General features: G+C 39.6%; 1 protein-coding gene across 7 annotated transcripts; it reads right to left on the reverse strand.

The window, feature by feature from the left end:
* Nucleotides 1–337: 337 nt before the first annotated feature.
* On the reverse strand, nt 338–12749 carry sdhaf3 (succinate dehydrogenase complex assembly factor 3). 7 transcript variants are annotated; one of them, XM_036565937.1, is made up of 4 exons: nt 12703–12724; nt 11906–12086; nt 747–963; nt 338–632 (listed from the first exon to the last, which is right to left on the reverse strand). In XM_036565937.1, the coding sequence occupies exons 1-3, from the start codon at nt 12714–12716 to the stop codon at nt 769–771; spliced, it is 390 nt and encodes a 129-aa protein (XP_036421830.1). In that variant the 5' UTR covers nt 12717–12724; the 3' UTR covers nt 338–632; nt 747–768. The 7 variants fall into 7 exon arrangements, with proteins under 7 accessions (XP_036421830.1, XP_036421829.1, XP_036421831.1 ...); XM_036565936.1 differs by having other exon boundaries at nt 338–963; XM_036565938.1 differs by lacking the exon at nt 338–632 and having other exon boundaries at nt 769–963; nt 11906–12139; nt 12710–12749.
* Nucleotides 12750–20884: the final 8135 nt, after the last annotated feature.

Raw genomic sequence — 20884 nt, forward strand, 5'->3', positions numbered from 1 at the left:
CCTTTATCGTCGACTCTGGCGCTGTCTTGGTTACAGTGGATTCATGCATCACTACTTTCAGGCCTTATAATTTACTGTTTAACTTACAATTTTTTTATTTGAATTTATTTAAAATTCTTATTTTTATACTTCTTTTGCAGGCAAGTGCAGCCTAAGAATATTGCGATTTTTTTTCTGTACCATAGACACTTGTAAGACAAATGCCACGCAGCTGACAGTGGTCTGGCAAAATTAAGCTTTCCTGGTCTTGTTCAGATACTGTTGCATCCAAATTCCTCCTGGGGGATCAACAAAGTACATCTAGCGACCTACTTAATAACGATGATAATACTATTACTAATCATAATAATTTTATGGCACTTTCAATAACCCAAAGACATAATGGTTAAGGACACAAACAAAACATTAAGGACAGCAACTGATTAGCAGGAAAAAAAGAAAATCCACAGAGACTTGAACTTGTCACAACAGCACATGTCAGAACACTAATATAATTACACCTCCTTAATAGCAGCTGGTGTGGGGAAGAGTACAGTACTTAAGTCCCAATGTGTCCCAGTGGGCCAACTTCACTCAAGGAGATGAAGCCCAGCCTCTGCACTCCTTTCCTCCTGCTTTCCTGCCTCTTTACACTGAAAAATAGTGCAGCATTGAATCATTTCCACATGAAGAAAATATCTTACATCAACACAATTATTGCCAAAAGAAAATAAACCGAAAGACAAAACTGTGTTGATGTAATATACTTCTTTTCAGTGTAGCAGTCTCTCATTTTGGCGGGTGGTCTTCCTGGAGGTGGAACTGCCTGTTGGGTTTGGTGGACTCCAGCATCAGTTCATACAGCTGTCCGATCTGTTCATCCTGAAAGTCTTGGAGCTTCTTTTCAGACAGATCAGATCCAAACAAAAGCTTCTTATTTCCTGCTGCCTCCAGCACCTGAGCCTGGAGAGTGTCCTTGTAGTCCTGCAGGAACAGAAGGACAGCAGATCAGATCAGATCAGGATGGACGACATGGTAAAAACATCACAATACGACACATTTCCATGATACATAATACACATCATGGTATTTAGTCTTGTTTGAAGGTTTGCGAGTTGCAAGGAACAAACAAAATGCACTTGCAAAACCGCAGTGAGATGCATGACCCCTTACACCGCCAGATTTAATACTTTCTAAGGCTTATTATTCAGTAATTACATGGAAAACAATGCAATATGACTGAGTTATTCTTAGTTATAGGAGTGAGGAATGGAAGCCTGGACACCATTGGCTTGGGGGAAAATCACAGAAAGTTTCCAAAACTGGAGACTGCAAATTTTCAAATCACACAAAGAAGCTGCTGGTGTTCTCAGAACAATGTACTGACCACCTCAGAGTCCAGGCTAAAATATCACCGAATGTGTTTGGGATTATTTGGATCGTGAGAAGCAGGAAATAAACAATCTTCTAAGACTGAACTTTGGAAGTGTGGAAAAATATCCGTGCAGATTTCTTTGAGAAACTGAAAGTGAGTCTCCTGAAAAGAATTAAAAAGTTAAAACCTTAAATACTGAACGCTACAAAAAATATTGAAAAACTGGATTGATTGTATTACACTGTTAGAAATAAAGGTTCTGCGCAGATACAGTTTTCGTTCATCAAGGTACGAACAGTGTAAATGTTCCCTCAAAAGGTCCAACAGTGGTTTTAAGGTCTGATTGTGAACCTTAAATAAGTTTTTCCAGGTGAAAAGTTCGTATTTGTACCTTTTCATAACCGAATGTTTTAAAACAGAACAGTAAAATAAAAGCCTGGAGACGAGACGGGGTGTGTGGAGTCAGTACAGCTTAGAACATATCATTTCAGTGGATTATGGTTCAGTTATGTTCCCTGACTAAAGGTACTGAGATGTACCCTTGAGGGTTCCACCCCAGTGACAAGAGGGGAACTGACCCAGTGACAGTTTCGTTTCTTTATTTCTGAGAGTGTAGCTGTTGAGGCTTCTTTGTCATTTTCTGGTCAGATGTGTGTTTTTTTTGCTTTTTGTCTCGATACTTAAAATGAATTAACTTTACTTAATGGCCATTTTGACTGGAGATGAAATAAATGAAGGGTATTTATGTATATAATAAGATAAAGGCATAATGGGCTGGAATCCAATCAGCCACTTGTTACTCTGCAGTTTATGCAGTTATTGTACACCGGCTGTTGTTGTTGTTGTGTAGAGGTTCTCTGTAGTGGTTCTAAGTCTGCTTTTATGATCTATGCAGTTGATCAGTGTTGTAGACGTAGTGACCATACACCTATATACAGAAAAGCAACATAAGTTATCACAATAACAATAAGATAGTCAAACTGGCCTCTCCGAGATCAGACCTCACTACAAAATATGAGGCAGTTTATACAGCACTCAGGTTTAATGGTGCAGTAGAGTTGCTTTTAGGATGAATAAGAAGGTGGTATGGTGGACGGTCATCACTTACGGCTGCTACTCGAGTACCACTGCTGGACACGCACTTGCACTAAACACGTCACGGACACGCAGGAGAATTCGTTTTACGGAGCCTGTATTGATTTACCATAAAAGATTCCTGCGACATTCATTTATTTATTTATTTAATGATAAAAGATTTCACCGCCTGCCATGAACTGCCGTGCCACAGTGCGGGTCCTGAAGGTCGTGTAGAGATGGTGTAGGGCTGTGGGGTTCATTAAGGTATAATGGAGGTCAGAACCCAAATGTGACCCACTCCTCTCATGTCATGTGCTGAGACCGCTCCTTTAATACAGCAATTACTGCCCGCCAGCCCCCACAGCTGCGCACTCCTTTACAGAGCACAGACATGCGCAGCACGCATTAGAGACTGCACCACACATTCAGAGTGGCCCAGTTAGTACAAGAGCATCTCAACAAAATGCTAAAATGACAAAACCAGTCTTTTGATTAATGGCTGCAGTGTATTTTAAGAAGGGATGTCCAATTCAGGCATATTTTAATGGATTAGGTATCCAGTATAGTCAGAGGTGGAAATGGCCAGGTTTTACGGGGAGAAACCAAGGTTGGGTTTTCTTTTTTTGCAAAAACACTAAAATTACGACAGCGTTTTAGGGCCACTGTTAATAAAAATAAAAATAGCAGACTTAGAGGAAGAAGTTGTAATATTTCGAGAATAAAGTCGTACTATTTCAAGAAAAAAAGTCGTACTATTTCGATAAAACAAGTCATGATATTTTGAGGAAAAAACTCGTAGAATTACGACATTAAAGTGGCATTAATACCACGAAAGGTCGAAATATTGTGGCCAAAGCGTTTCAAAGAAACGGCAGCACCTCCTCGTGTTAAATGAGGGGTGTTGAGTTGGTGGAGTTCTACTTTCATATTGATTTCACCCATAAAGAAACACTCAGTCTCCCTGTCTCTCCTGCACATCAGCACCAGCCTGTTATTAGTATAAGAACCGGCTGAAACGGCTGAGCAGGAAACTGTGTTTATCTAGAACAAAGAGCCAGACGGACTCGGAGGAAACTGTCTGTCTGTGTTGTTGAAGGAGAATCTCAGGCAGGGTTGTCTACACGGCTATCGGGGGCTACATCTCCCCCCATTCAAAGAGGGCATGAAGTTTCACAGACAGTGAGAATGATGATCAAAATGATCCACAGAGAGACAGGAGTGAGTGGAGCTCCGGCGCCAGTACAGCAACCCAGACCCCAACGCGTTACGGCAGCCCCCCTATAGTTAGCCTCCTTTATCCTCCAAATAGTACAACTTTTTTCTCTAAATTTTACGACTTTATTCTCGAAGTCTACTATTTTTATTTTTATTAACAGTGGCCCTAAAACACCATTGTATAAAATGCCTGTTTCTAGTGCATTTTCACACTAAAATACACTTTAAAAATGCCCTTCCATTCATGGATTTCATAATCAACCAATAAATGCTTCAGTCTAGTGCATTTCCTGCACTACAAATCATAGGACGTTTCGAGAGCTGAAAGCTGGACTGATTTTCTCAGAGGTTTAACCTTCTATCAGGGGTCTCTGACCTTAAATGAAATAACAAAAAGATTTAAATTCTACATCTTACATCTATTTAACATTAATTTCCTTAAATACAGATGATACCATTTCTGCACTGCAAAAATAATATCTTGTCAAGAAAAATAATCTTAAATCTAGTCAATAAATCTAATATTTCTCCCGTTGAGATTATTGGAAGCTTATCGTAAGATTATTTAACTTATTTCCAAACATTTTTTACTTGTTTTAAGTAGTTTTATTAAGTACAATAATCTCACTATATTGGCAGATAATTTTGCTTATTTTAAGAAATGTGCTTTAAACGAGCTAAATTATCTGCCAGTATCGTGAGAATAATAATAATAATAATAATCATCATCATCATCATTTTTATTTATATAGCACTATTCATGGCAGCTCAAAGTGCTTTGCAGGCAGTTGATAAAACATAGTTATACAAGAAATTATAAGAATTAACTTAGAATCAGAAGAAAATTGGAAGATAAAAACCACAAGACATACAGTTTTAATTAAACACTGAGTTAAAGAGAGATGTTTTTAGATGCTTCTTAAAAGTGAGCACTGAGCTTGACTGTCTAATAAAAGGTGAACTGAGCTCCACAGTTTAGAAGCAGATTAACTGAAGGTGTTTGGAGAAGGTCACTATCTGCAGATCTAAGATCACAAACAGACAGACACTCAGTGATGTAAGTGGTGCTTTAAGGTCATTTAGAGCTTTAAAAACTAGTAGCAGGACTTTAAAATCTATCCTGAATGATACAGGCAGCCAGTGCAGCTCTTTTAAAGTGGGAGTGATCTGATCTCTGTTTAGTTTTTGTTAGGATGCTGATGCATTTCATACGAGTTGTAAGGGATGTATTGTTTTCTTAGGACGTCCAGAAGATCATTACAGTGATCAACTCTGCTGGAATAAATGCATGAACAAGTTTCTCTGCATCGCTCTGAGACAGAAAAGGCTGTACTTTAGTGATATTCCTCAGAAACCTACTTTAGTGACTGTTTACATGCAGATAAAACACAGCTCAGTATCCAAGATCACACCCAGGTTTCCTACTTCAGGTTTGGTATATGAATCTAAAGAACCAATCATTTTTCTCTGAGTTTCTTTACCAACGATCAATATTTCAGTTTTTTCATGATTTAACTGTAGAAAATTTTGCGACATCCACTGAGAAATATCTGACACACAGCTGGTTAGTCTGTCTACAGAGTCTTGATCATCAGAAGGAATGAAAATGTCTAACTGGGTGTCGTCAGCATAGCTATGAAAATTTATATTATGCTTCCTAATCACGTCACCTAGAGGTAGCATGTACAAAGAGAAAAGCAAAGGCCCTAAGACGGAACCCTGAGGGACTCCACAAGAAAATGCCAAATCTACAAGAAATGCCAAATTCCTTAAAACAGGTAAAAGATGTCTAGAAATAAGCTAGATAATCTTAAAATACGTGCACAACCATCTCAAAATAAGAAATATTGGATATATTGACTAGAATTAAGATCATTTCACTTGACAAGATACTATTTTTTGCAGTGTGTGGAGAGCAGGAACGTTTGTCAGGATCAGTCTGGAAAAAAGAAGCAAAATCTCTTTGAATTAGAGGTGGGTAATATGGCAAAAATATAATACTGGGATACTTTACATATTTTTACAATATCAACAATAATTTTTTAGACATCTGATCAGTTGGAATAGAGAAAAAAGAACTAGTAGTGCTACTTTTAAAAAAAATACTATCAAAAACTTTGAATACGATGATTTTTATTAAATATTTGGCACTAAATTCAATTAAACAGGACTAATTTTGCTCTCTTTATAATGAAACAGGCAGTTGGTCAGTGTCTACAAGTACTGACGATACACACAGTATGTTCAGAAAACCATACTATATTGTACTGTGACATAATTTATCACAATAACGATATTGTCATGCTGCTCAGCCTTACTGTAAATGCTTAAACACATCACTGAATTGGTTTATTTGAGGTAGACATTTTGTAAAAATGAAACTAAAAAACACAGACTACATTAGCAGACTAGCACATCTCATCCAAATTACATGGCTGTATTATCTATGAAAACACAAAGATCAGAATAGTCTGATAGTCAACACTGAGGTATTTGGATTGAATCGGGACATCCTAAGTTTTAAGATTTCCTAAGCAGGTGCAATGATTTCTCCAACGACACTGTAGTGAAATGCCTGAGTCATGCTGCATCCTCATCCTCATCCTACACTCAATATGCCAGCCTGGGCTTCTTCCTCAAAACTTTACCAGACAGTCCGTCATTACTACTGATAAATCAAAACCACACAGAATTTATAGGTAAGGTACGATGAGCTCATTCATAAAAATGCATACAGAAAGGAAACCTTGAAATCGTCTGTCCAGTCATTCATTGAACATTTTCGAATTTGGATGCAATTCAATCTTAGAAGCAACAAGCCATTTGTCTGAGAGGCTTCCTCCCCTACATAATGTAATTATGCTGAACATTTGCCAAGCAGCTATATTTTAAGAATCGAAGGGATTGTTCAAAGGCGGGCTCTTTGGTGGAGTTCATGAACTGAATATAAAGGATCAGCATCTGTAGTGATGTAATCAAACAGCCCATTTTGTTCTTGTCTGGAGTACACTGGCTTTCCCAAGGGCAAAGTACTTAAACAGCTCTTTTAAGTCCACACCCTCCACTGAGCACAAACAACTACACCAAAGGACCATCTACTGAAGAGACTGCGCTGTTTCGGTAACATTCAACGTAGCGTTGGAGATAATTATTCTCAGGACAGTTCGTCATTTTCAATTCTCAGAAAGTCTACGTGATACCAATGTTAAGTTTTTTTCTGTTTACTAGTTTTCCTCCTAGAACTTCAGAAGCAGCTTCTTCGCTCAATTAACGAAAGACAAGAAAGAAAAAGTGTACGCAATTTAAACTACCTCTACACACACACACACACACACACACACACACACACACACACACACACACACACACACACACAGAGCTTCCTGAGATGCAGGTTTAGACAAAGCCTTCCTCAGCTGTGCACGCTGGACACGCTGGACACGCTGGACAGTTATTCGAAATACTCAGTGCTGTGCAAAAGTCTTAGGCCCTTTAGCACATGGTTTAAAACTATTTACCTTGGCAGTAAATTTGTTTTTGCCTGTAAAATCACATCATATCACATCATATATCTGTAGAACAGATGCAAATTTTAGTGCACAATTTCTATTTATTTACTGAATTTAACAAATTGGAAAATAGAAAATGTTCCATAACCTTTGCACGGGACACTTTATGATTTGTCTTTTTCAACCTGTTAAATTCAGCAAATAAACAGTAATTGTACAATAAAATGTGTGTGTGTGTGTGTGTGTGTATATATATATATATATATATATATATATATATATATATATATATATATATATATATATCTCACACACACAAACACATATATGACGAGGTGGTGGTGTTTTAGTGTATGTTGTGCTGGTACGAGTGGATCAGACACAGCAGTGCTGCTGGAGTTTTTAAACACTGTGTCCACTCACTGTCCACTCTATTAGACACTCCTACCTTGTCAGTCCACCTTATAGATGTAAAGTCAGAGACGATAGCTCATCTGCTGCTGCACAGTTTGTGTTGGTCATCCTCTAGTCCTTCATCAGTGGTCACAGGACGCTGCCCACAGGATGCTGTTGGCTGGATATTTTTGGTTAGTGGACTATTCTCAGTCCAGCAGTGACACTGAGGTGTTTAAAAACTCCAGCAGCACCGCTGTGTCTGATCCACTTATACCAGCACAACACACACTAACACCACCACCACCACCACCACCACCACATCAGTGTTACTGCAGTGCTGAGAATGATCCACCACCCAAATAGTACCTGCTCTGTGAGGGTCCAGGGTCCACTGAAGAACAGGGTAAAAGGGGGCTAACAAAGTATCAGAGAAACAGATGGACTACAGTCTGTAACTGTAGAACTACAAAGTGCACCTATATAGTAAGTGGAGCTGATAAAATGGATAATGAGCGCAGAAACAAGGAGGTGGTCATAATGTTATGCCTGATCGGTGTATGTGGAATAAGGTTGGTCCTCCACCAGGATTTTCTGAAGAACCATTTGAGCTCCAGATCTTTGCTGCAGTCGCCCAGAGTCCATTTAGAGCTACCAATCAGCTAATGTTCCTTTCGATTGTCTGAAGCCATAATGTAGTCAGTCACCCTGCTCCATTTCACATGACCCCACCCAAACTTCTACATTAGTGGCCAACCAGCCAATCCTGCCTTTCTCCTTACCTCTCTCTTCTTTCTCACTTCTTTATTCTGACCAACATCTCTCTCTCTCTCTCACCCTCTCTCTCTTTCCTGCCATGCCTCACTCTCTCGTTCCTTTTCTCTCCCAAGGGAAAGCTTGTCTGTTGCAATGTGGCCGATTTATTAGGCGAGGAGAAGTCCCGTGGGCCCTCTGCAGTAACTGGATTAGAGTGAACACTCAGTGCTCCTAATCACATTTCAAGAGTCGCTCTGCGTCTGTTCCTGGCTCCACCGCCCTTCCGTACTCTTTTCTCTTTTCTTTTTTTTTGGAGTGCTTTGGAAGCTGAGATGGAGTGGTGATTCACCCACTTCTTAATGAACGAATAGGAGGGGTCCTGAGTGGCCACTGCGCCAGGCCCTCACTAGAATTACTCTCGGCATTGATTCCCTCCCAGTGACCACCTACAGAGGTTCACAGCTCTGGGCTGCATGTCAATTTGTTTTAAGATATTATTACAAATAGCTAAATTCTTATGTACTGTGCCTACAGCATCTCTCTGAACATCGAACTAGAGTGAGAATGAAACTGCTGTGCCATCCTTGAACAATGCCTGTGCTGTCTAGCCCTGAACAATGACTGTCTCGCAGATTGTCACAAGTGGCTATTTATGTGCCTAACTGTGAAACTAATGGATGAAATTGAGTGGAAAACTGAAAAGTTCCTCCCATGCTGTCTCTTCCCCATTTATAGTGACAGAAACCATAATGGCCAAAAAGTCCATGACTTTTCTTTTAATCAAAACACCATAATTAGAGTAATTAAGAACAGGTGGGCAATTTATCTCCTGCCCCTGACACTGCAATGCCAAGGTCATTGGGTTTTACTGGACCACTCAGCAAGCCAGCCCACAATAGCTGATGTCTCTCATTCAGTCACTGACTGATTGGCCGACTCCCTTGGTTGAAAGATGCATGCACAAGCGCCGCCTGAGAACAAAGGGCGACACTATACACTATTAAACATCACCCTTATACCCTACCAAGGCAACCACTGGCTGGGTTTACAGGCAAAGAGTTTTGCCAATCCGATTGAATACATTCCAATTACAGATGAAGACTGAGGTGTTTTTTCTCACTCTACTCAACAATCTGATCCATATGTGTTTACATGCTCACTACAAGCAATCCCATCCAAGACTACGTGCATGCATAGAGAACCACTTAGTGTAGATGTTACCATGACAACCAGCATCACGTGAGTCCAGTCAGAGTGAGATGAGCAGCAGTGAGCAGTGCTTGTGTTTTTGACTGCTTTAAAATGATGTCAGACTCAGGAAAATGTCCTTCACATGTCCTTATTAAAGAAGGCCGAGAGGAAGACGTCGTGTTCTGAGACACATAAGCTGGACGTCTGTCCCACCGCCGTCTTTTAAAGACCGGAGCATAAACTTCGTCTCCTCTGCAGACCAGTTTCTGCTCCACCATGTTAAACGTTATAAACTTTCACTATGACGTGACGCACATGATCAGAACAGACTTAAACTTTCCGACAAGGAATGTAATAAGATACAGGCGTTTACACAAATATTATTCTTCTATTTAACGAATATTTACAGGATTACCCACCTCGTTTAACCAGATAAAAACTGGACTCCAAATGGCCTCAATCAGACTAGTCTATTCTGACTGAGGTGTTTACATCGATGTATTCTAGTCCGATTGATCTTTTAGTTGGATTATTAATGGATTATTAGGCTGCATGTAAACGTGGCTAATGTAAGGCTATCATATATATAGTGGAAGAAAACAAAACACATTAATTGACTCGTTTTCATTACAACAAAAAACAAAGACCACATCATGGATAATAATAATAATAATAATAATAATAATAATAGCACTGTTTCGGGTGAGGAGAAAGTCATCAAGCACTGGAAACTGGAATATGATGTTGTGGGTCAATCACTATTTTTAGAATTAGCTTTTTAAAGAGTTTGCCAAGTTACCATTCACTACCATTCACTATTATTCTAACAATTATCACAGACCCTGCACTGCTCATTTGAAGGCACAGGATAACAACTGCCAGCACAGGATAATAACAGTATGGTGGCTCAGTCAGGCAGGATTGCCACTGCTATTATATGAGTCCCACATAATCATACTGACAACTTTATTTACCTGTACATTAAAAAATACTGAAAATGCTACAGAGTAGTAGTACCAGTAATAATACTACTACTGGTAGTAGTATTCCTACTAACTTGTGTATTGACAAAAAGGTGTTTAAAATAATCTGGCTGGTAAAATGTGTGCTTTCCTGAAACACTGTAGGCAAGTGGACTAAAAAAAGTACTTTAACCCCTTAAAATCTCAGGCTTATTACATACTACACTCTTTCTTTAGTAAAGAAAATGGTTCTATATAGAACAATGAACACTCTGCATGATTAAAGCGTTCTCTGAAATGGTGAAAAGTGTCCGACGTAGCACCGAAAAGGGCTCTTCTATCACTACAAGCTTGACACTGTAACAATAGAAGAACCCTTTGAGGTGCTTATATAGAAACATCTATAGCACATTCATGCGTATTTTCCATCAATCTGAAGAACCCTTTCATGATACAAAGAACGCTTTATTCATGCAAACGGTTTGTTGAGTGTTCATGGTTCTATATAGAACCATTTCCTTGACTAAAGAACCCTTGAAGCACCATCTTTTTTTAGGAGTGTAAGGCTTATTATTCAGTAACTACAGTACTAACTGGCTGAGTTTGGGCTCACTGACGGGCCCCAGCCATTTAAGGCGGTTAACACCCAGTACATGTATATAATCATGTACTATAGACACTAGCATGACGAATGCCAAAGCAGTCCAGCAAAACTAGGCCTGCCTAATCTTGTTACACACATACCTGAATTGTGATGGATCTAATACAATATCTAACCCTAGTCCTCGCATGGCTGGGTCGTATTTTCTGCCTGATTTGTCATTTAGAAAGTCCAACATATAAGACTACTTTTATCCAGTGTCAGATTTTACAAAAACTATGGCAATGCAATGAGGAAAAACTGTTCCAGTTGGATTTGGTCATAAACATGTATAAATCCATATGTGCTTTGAATTTAATCGCTGGTCATGTCACATATAGTGATGTCCGGGCTTTCTCTATGCTTCAGTGGTACCACTTTTGAGGCTGAAGACTGGCTTCCTTAAACTGCGCAGCAGTTACACTGTGGTGCCTGTAGGCCCCATAATGTAACCTCTGCACCTTTTAAGGTGAAATGGGATAATTCAGAAAAGAAAGAAACTGGCAGATAAAGAGCTAACTTCAGCCTCATACCTCCTTATTCATGCAAGTAATAACCACCACTCATATATGCTCATACGACCAAAGAATGTAGTAAGCACATTAGTGCTTCTGTTGAAAAGGTCATCATCTTGTGGTGTATGGTGCCATCATGTGGCCGGACACTGCTTGAAAGCTAGAATAATGAATTGTGTCACTTAAATGATCACTTCTGCATGGAAAAGGGTCAACGTGTGCATTTCGGCTGAAATTAGACCCGTTTTGTGTTCAGTTTTTGGGTGGAGACAATTATAATCTCATAGCCTTACCTCCCATTCCTTCATGAAGTGTTTCACTTCTTCTGGAGACGCAGATTTGTGTCTGCGAAACTCATCCTTCACGTACTGATCACCAAGGGCTCTCAGGTCAATGGGCATAAAGCGATGCAACATCAGAATTCTCTTATAGAGTGACCGGACCCTCGATATATGGCCTGAACTGGCCATAGCACTGGAAGAAATATCCCTCTGTGTTACCTGCGGCTGTATAAGTCTAGTAATGACCTGTTAAGACGTCAACATATTAAAAAGGCAAGCAAAAGCTGAGAAGTTCTGACAACTTAAAGCACATTTGCAGATAGAGGTGGGCGATACGTCAATATAACAACACTTCAGGGCGTCTTTTCATACATGATGTGTCACAATATTTATCTTTTGTGACATGTTATGTGTGAACAGACAAAGTAAGGTCATATTTTCAAAAAAGCTTTGAATTCAATTACTTGCATTCAACATTTTATACACTTTTCAGCCCTAAATCCAGTTAAAAAGGACTAATTATGCCCTGTTGTTTAACATATTTCCCAGCTCTGCTTGCAGATGCACAACATAAACAAGGCAAACTCTGTTATATCTAGCTAGCCAGCTAGTAGCAACAGAACAAGTTAGCTTAGCAACAACTTACAGATCCCTTTATGAGCCCTCAGCAGCTTTTTAAACACTGTAATATTCAAGCACTGCTCTTTAAAACCCGCGTTACCGATAAAAAATATAATGTGGCTGGTTGTAAACGCGATATATCGCAGACTAGGGCTTTGTATATAACGTTAATTCGTGTCCTTGCTCACCGCTTACCAGTCATTTCCCTCCCCACCCACATTCCGTCAACTCACGCCCACCTTGCGCTAGGATTGGCTAGTAGAGTCCAGCCTCCTGCGCTGTGATTGGCTACACCCAGGCACACAGCCAATTGGAGAGTGAGGATTTAAAACGAGTGAAGCACCGTCGTGTTCTGCGGTTGCTGTGGCAACGCGGGCACCTTCGCAACCGTCTGATTCGATGGAGCGGCTTAAATGTTGAGAAGCCAACCAATCACGGCGCAGAAGGAGGCACACAACTAGCCAATCATAGTGAGCCGGGGCGGGAGTTGCGAGAATACGGGTGGAATAAGAAACGCTCGCTTCTACGCTTGTCTTTCGTCCTCGGGACTCGTTTGGGCGTGAGTGCCCTCCTGTGTTCAACACGTCCATGGATGGAGGTCCAGAATAACCGATTGTTTCCCTCTACTGACCATCTTAACGCTGTGAGGTGAGGATTAATACTTTAAACGCCTTAACTAACCGACTGCTCAGTTTCTTAAACCTTTTTTAAAGCCTGCACTGACTTCTTTACGTACAGTCAAGAAGCACAGCAGTCATCCTTAAAGTAGCACTTCAATGAACACTAAACTTGCACTTATTAAAGTCAAATTCCACAAAGGTTTCAAAATTTCTGCACAAGTCAACTGTTGAGACATAAACAAAGACATTCAGATTGGTTTGATGGAAAGTGGTTAAGTGTAGAGACACTTACAGAGTCAGATGTCTTTACAGTGGTGGTGATAGGAACCAGGGGTCACCATGTCTACATCACAAACATAGCCATTTTATTTACTATCCAAAACCACCAGCGAACCTACACGAGTCTTCTGGGTTTTATATGTAAAGTTAATGATGGTAAAATAGTGGTAAATATGAAAAAATATGTTTTCTTGGGGGACTATTTTGCCTCACAATGCCCTACATGTAGCTCTCCACCTCTCAGAGTGTATTTAGAGAGGCCTATTGAGGCGTTCAGTGCTATTAAAAGAGATTCAGCTTTCTCTTTACTAACAGCTCTAAGTGCTCCTACACACATATCCCTCTGGGCAGAACTGGCCCTACTTTCACAATAAAAGTCCTCAGCAGAATAACTCTGAATAAATGCTGAAGAATAAATAACCTAAAACTAACATGTAAACATTTATTGAACACACTGCAATATGTTATATGTCTGAAAACTACTGAAAAACATTACTTCACAATGTCTCCAGCAGTGATGGTGATCAGACGACGCACCACCAAAGAAGGGAAAAGGAGAAAATTGTTCTATCACATTCTACCAGAGTGTTGCACTATCTGATGTTCTAGACTGTTTGTCCTGCCTATGAAAGTCATAGTCCAATCAACATTAACTCATGTTCCATACAGTAAAGCCCCTTTTGGGCGATTTCAGTTGGTTGAAAATCACCCACATTGGTCTGATCTAGTGGTTACTCATGTTGATACTGCAGTGTAATCTGTGCAGGTTGCTGGAGGGCTAGCACTAACATGCTTTTGTCCTACGTACCCTGGGCTGCACTCAGCCCCAACAAAATGTAACAAACCTTTACTTAAGTGAAAATGGTGGTGCATTGAACACTCACACAGCCGAGGAGGCCATTTTTGGCGTCCTTCTTGGCGAATTTTCAGAGCCTGATTAAATAAGTTTAAACACGTGTTTAATACTTCAAAACACATCTAACGTCTTTTAACTCTTCCAACATCGCGCACACCAAGCTGCTGCGGGTGCATTTGTTAAAGACTTTATTAGAATGCATTGTGTGCACTGCTTTTTTAATACAGCAATGTTTATATACACATTGCTGTTGATTGGGTAACACTTGTGACACACCCATCAGACAAGGGGAAACATCTCAAAGACTGTTGTGCACCTTTTCACACCATTTTGACATTTGCTGTTCAACCCAAAAACCATAGCAAAACATTGCACAGCACTTTGAGATTGAAAGGGCCCCTGGTGTCAGGATACCTGGGGCAGCTAACAATCTAGTGCCATCTAGTGGTTACTAAGTAATGTGCACTGTCACTGTAGTAAGTACTACTAGGCTATGCTTACATTTATTTGTTTAATCAGAGCACAACTCCCCACAAAATACATCTATACATCTAGATTTGTTGCACTTAAAATAAAATGTTCTGATAAAGACTAAATCAGATCAATTTTATTTGATTATGGTAAAACTTCTCTCTCCCCGCCCATGTTCAAAGGTAATTATGAGGGCAAACTGATGGATGACAGTTTATCTGTTGATGACCACAGTTGATTATTCTTTGTAGAGCCGAATTCATTTTATTCAAGAAGACAATTACAATGAACTCTTGGATATTGCTGTCCACAAATATTGTACAGTTTGAAGGTTAAAGAGAAATCTTTAATGCGCCCACCAGCTACCTATTGTTTTCACAGACATCTGTAACATCTCCCTAGAGCAGGCTGCTGTCCAAACATGCTTCAGATCAGCCACCATCAACCCAGTGCCAAAAGCATCCTCTACAACCAGCCTTAATCACTACCGCCCGGTTGTGCTGGTTTGTTGATGGTCTGGTTACAATCCATTCCATCAACAATGAGCTCCCACCAATTTGCCTACAGGCAAAACGGCTCCACGGAGGATGTCATATCCACTGTTATACACCTGGTCTTATCACACTTGCACAACAAAAGACACTTATGATAGACTTTTTGTCGCCTTCAGCTCAGCATGCGACGCCCAAGAAGCTAGTCCAGCAAACTCCACTCACTCAGATTAAGCTCATCTCTATGCATCTGGATCCTAGACTTTTTGAGGAACAGACCTCAGGCAGTCAGGATCCAGAACAGATTATCCCACTCCATCACTCTGAACACTAGAGCCCCCCCAGGGCCGTGTACTGAGTCCTCCGCTGTACATCCTGCTCACTCAAAACAGCACTGCCAAAGCAATCACACCAAGTTTACTGATGACACTTCAGTTGTTGGCTCTTCTCCAACAACAATGAGGCAGCCTACAGAGAGGAAGTGAGGAAGCTGGAGCACTGGTGCAAACATAGATATACATACCTAGATGCCGTGTTGGGTCCAGCCAGGCACGTCAACAGCGCCGCCATTTTAGGGCGGTCAGCATCGCTGCTGGACTGCATTCAGTACCGTTACAGAGCGGCAGTTTAAGAAAGATACTGTCCAGAATTACACTATTTCAGGAATATTGACTCAGAAAGTGGGATAGGATTATATAACGGAGGGAACGCAGAGATCCACACTCATGTCTGTGTGATGTGTATTGTTTGTGAGATGTTTGTGTAGATATGGTTGTGTGGTTAATGAGGCACAGAGAACCTGTTGATGTGATTGTTTTTCGTCTGGTTTTATATTAAGCTAATTTCATTTAATAGTCTATTCAGGGGTCTTAACTTCATGTAGTAGTTATTTATTTACAGTGATGGTCGATGCTTTGTAGCTCAGTAAGTTATATCTATATATCTTTTGCACAGTACTGTACTATTCAGTGGATTAGTATAAAATGGTGAAAGACTTGTTTTTGTGGTGATGAGCATTAAAACTGAAACGATGGTACGATGAGGGCCGTTAAAAAAAGGCCAGTACGTCCCATATCCACTAGCTCCTGGTCCAGATATTGTACTGATGACTACTAAAACTGAAGTTGTGTATAATATTATATAGAAAGTAAAAGTAATGTGAGAATGAAAGCTAATTAACATAGAAGCGTTCTACTAACCGAAACTCTGCTTTGGCCCAGGTTTTTGAAGTATATGATAACTGGATATACTCATAAGCATTTGACACTGTTTTAATTTCTCTTTGAAATAACTGAGATATTGAGATTAAACTCTGAGGTTGTATGTGAAGCAGAGTGCATTTCAGTGTTTGGTGTCAAATCTTAAGAGTTTTTATTTTTACTTTTTTTTAGGTTTTAGTTTCCTGTGCAATAGCAATGAATCATTTGCTCTCTGGCATCTTCTTCTCAAGTGGAACTGCATTGGGATACTTCATACTAAATATTTTAATGAATTTTAAAACAAATGTAAACTTAGCCCCACTCCAAAGCCCAATCAAAAAGACTCCTGTGATGCAGGACATTGGTAAGTTTGCATATTTATTATCTTCTACAGAAGAAAGTGAACACTACAAGGAATGAGAAAGTGTGAAAAAATATTAAAGGTAAAAATGAGTGAAGCAAACAGTCTGCGAAGAGTAATTTCAGTGGCCAAGTAACAATTCCATGCTGGAAGTGGTAAAAACCTGAAAATCCATCTGCATCCATGAGGAATATGCAAAATAAATACCAGAAAAAAGAAATAAAGACATTGACTGACACACACACACACACACACACACACTATATATATATATATATATATATATATATATATATATATATAGAAACGAAATATAGATATATACATTCCTTAATCCATGTAGATATTCGTCATATAAATTTAATATATCTTCTCATACAAAGCCCCCCAGCTTTGGAATAGTCTTCCAGTCAGTGTTCAAAACTCAGACACAGCCTCAGTTTTAAGTCTAGGCTAAAAACCCACTTGTTTAGTCGAGCCTTTGGTAATTAGTTTTTCCTGTTAGATAAAAGGTGCAGATCTGGGGGTTCATGGTCAAAGAGTATTATGGTAAACTGGGAGTGTTGGTGCCGTCGTCCTGCTGCTCTCACACACTCACTCAGGTTTCTCTGCTGAGTTGAACAGCTGCCCATCCTGTGGGTCTGATGCTGTTGCTTCATCTGCCCTGATCGAGTGCCAAATGCTCACCAGCCTTCTAAACCAGTTTGACCACCTTGGATCTTCCTGCTCCACAACGCTGTGTAAACCTCACCTGTATGAACTGACCCTCCTGACGCTGCTGCTGCTACTGCACAGACTCAAACTCAAACTATCTAATTACAACCATTGCTTCACCTGCTTTTCCCATTTTCTGTATTTTTATTTTATATTAAAATGGTAAAACCTTATGCTCTGTTCATTTTGCTCTTATGTTATTGACACACAACTGCCGTTGCTCCTGTGGACCAACAGATGGTCTGGTTTGTCTATTGTTCTGGGCTCAATGGTTGTATAGTTATTGTATATTTGGAGAAGATTTTACTGTATAGTGTTTTTATAGTTTGTATGTATTGTATTTATTGTCTGTCTGCTGCTGTTCTGTGTTTAAAGTAGCACAGAGTCCCAGAGAAACTATATTTCGTTTCTCTCTCAACACATCTGTGATAAGAAGGAATGACAATAAAGCTCACTTTGATTTTCACTTCGAATTCCACCATTCTTACAATATGTAACAAGATGTGAACAAAAGTCATTCAGAGTGGTTTGGTGTGAAAAGCTCTATTCTAAAGAAACTTACCAAGTCAGAATTGTTCACAGTGGTGGTGATAGGAACCAGACGTCCACCTCTAAAAGCTCCCTCACAGAAAGTTACTACATGAAATGGTTATAAATGTTTTCCAAATAAAACTTACTCCAGATTAACCACTATTCATTCCACATAAATACCTCAGAAAGATGCATATAGGTTCAGTGGCGGTTTTAGAGACTAAATGGCAGAGGTGTGGATTTACGTACGACTTGGACTCGAGTCAGACTCGAGTCACGAATTTGATGACTATAGACTCGGCTCGAGAAAATCAAGAAAGACTTGGGACTCAACTTCAACACCAATGACTCTGACTTTGACTCCAGACTTGAGGCTTAAGACTCGAAAAGATTCGAGACTGAAAATGAAAGAAACATGGAGAGCACAGAGCTCGAGTTGAGAAACATCAACAGCATAAAATGTGCCCTCACTCAGCTCTTCAACTCTTAGTGGAGAAACTCACCAGGTGAACTGATAATTTTCTTCACATTAGCAAAACAAAAGAAACACAACTCTCTCTGTTTGACTGATTTTATCAGCTTCTGCAGCTAAAACGAGCACAACATTCACCACGAGGCTGAAGTTGAATTTTTTATTCTCCAACTTCAAACAGGAATTTTCCGTTCCACCTTAAATGGTGCAGCAGTTACGTTCCGGTGTCTCACTGCTGCACCATTTAAGGTGGAACGGAAAATTCCTGTTTTGAAGTTGGAGAATAAAAAAATTCAACTTCAAGGGAAAATTTGAATAAGAAGCTGGCGAAAAATCAACTTCAGCTTCGTTTTCTTTTTTTTAGTTTAATCCTGTTCACCCAGTGTTCCCAAATGTGTTCAAATATGAAGTTTTTTAGCAGTAATACTTTAAAATTCTTTTCATGTGTAGTTGCACTACTTTTTGTGTATACCGTATGCCTGTCATGGTTATCTGGGTACCATGCATTGTGCATTTTAGTTGGAAGGGTAAAGATAAAATAAAAATAAAAAAAATTACTTGACTATCTTGACTCAGGACTCGGGTGTGAAAACTTGAGACTTACTTGTCACTTGCAACTTAGTGACTTGTTCACATCTCTGCTAAACGGAAATAAAATGGCTATATTTGAATATTGTCTGCTCTCCTGGTGACTGGAGATGGTCTCCTGGAACACAGACAGCATTCAAATAAGGCATTTTATTTCCATACTGGTTTCCTTCTTCAGAAACAATGCTGAATGTTTAAATATGACATGAGAGCAAAAACCCTTTAGACGTCCTCCTCTGTGCCTTAGAGGGTTTGGCTGTGTCACCAGCCGGAATGTGACCTGTTAAACCTTTAGCAGCCTGTATACTGGATACACACATTTCCCCCTTTTCCACACCTGTGAACGGCTGGTAGGTTTACTTCTAACTTTCTTTTTCCTTTTTTTATTCTACGTTTAGTTCAGACTGTATTAGATTTTAGTTGTTTGAGGCTTTGCATGTGTTATAGCCTTCTTCTGTGCTTTGTATGAATTTTCCTTTGTATCAGTTCATCTCACTAAAAGTAATCAGGTAGGACTGAATTGTATAAGCCCACCAGGCTGAACTGTCAAACTGAGGCATGTCTAGCCCCTACATTGAGTCAACGACTTTTAGTTTGGATTGGACATGCGACTCCACCTGAATTCAGGCAGCACTAAACAAATGAACCATAAGGGATTTCAGCACTTTTTTTAGAGCACATTTTCACTGTATTATCTGCTGCTTTAGCATTTCACTCTTTATAAACGCTCATATCATTCCTGCACTGTGAGCTGATGTAAATAAGAGACAAGAAATTAAATAATGATATGCATTAAATTTTTGCACATGGACCTCTGGAGCATATTTTTGGCCAAGGATCAGCGACCTGATCAGTTAAATTTAAATTGATATACGCTCAGAAGATCAGCGTCTCTATTTTCTGGTTTTCTGTTTTCATGGTGGTGAATGTGAGAGTAACAGAGCACTTGCATCTCTGCAAAACCTCTGATCAAAACCAAATACCTATGTAATTTAGTCCATCTGAACCAAATGAACGAGATACTAGGTTAATTTTTTTGTGATGTATGAAAATCTGATGTTCCTCAGAGATGTTAGCTAACAAATGCTGCTATCTGAGGCTGCAGCTACTGAAGCAGCATCAAAACAAACACAGACACTGTTCATGATCAGGTTCATGACCTTGCAGGTGGGTAGAGGAGCCTAAACCAGTACTCAAGTGAAAGTACTGATACTTGCATAAAATAATTACACAAGTAAAAGTATCTTCCCCAAAACAACAACTTGCCAAATACAAAAGAAGCAGGTTGAAAAATCTACTTAAGTACTGAGTACTGCAGTGAAACTATTTAGTACATCCAGCATTTATTAGCATAGGAACTGAGGACTGGCTCTGTTCTTCTCTTTTTGGGTCAGAGATGTAACCAAACCAGCAGTACAAATATCAAATCAGATCAAATCAGAATGATATTAAACACAAAAAAATGAAATTAGAAACTGAATGGCTAAATGTAAAATTATGCTTTGAAAATACCAAACATCCATCAATATTTTACTTGTACTTGTGTAAATGTAACTAGTTACTACCCACCTCTGAAAAAGTTTATAAAAGATGTCATTAGCATGACATGAAAGGCAAATTTTAGTCAGTGGCCTAATTGCATTTCTTCACTTAGCCAGCCATTATGATTTTTTGAAACGATATGTTTTGCCCCACCACTTTGAGGTGTGGCGCCACCCCTGCCCTGCGCTGAGCTCCGCACAGCAAAGATGTGTTTGCTCCACGCATCCCGTTAGAAATAGTGTTTTA

The sequence above is a fragment of the Colossoma macropomum genome, unplaced genomic scaffold (assembly GCF_904425465.1).
Source record: "Colossoma macropomum unplaced genomic scaffold, Colossoma_macropomum, whole genome shotgun sequence".
NCBI lineage: Eukaryota > Metazoa > Chordata > Actinopteri > Characiformes > Serrasalmidae > Colossoma > Colossoma macropomum.

Coding starts and splice junctions, on each gene's coding strand:
- sdhaf3 (XM_036565937.1), bottom strand. Junction 964..11,905: donor ACTTCATGAAGGAATGGGAG/GTAAGGCTATGA, acceptor CTGTTCCTGCAG/GACTACAAGGACACTCTCCA.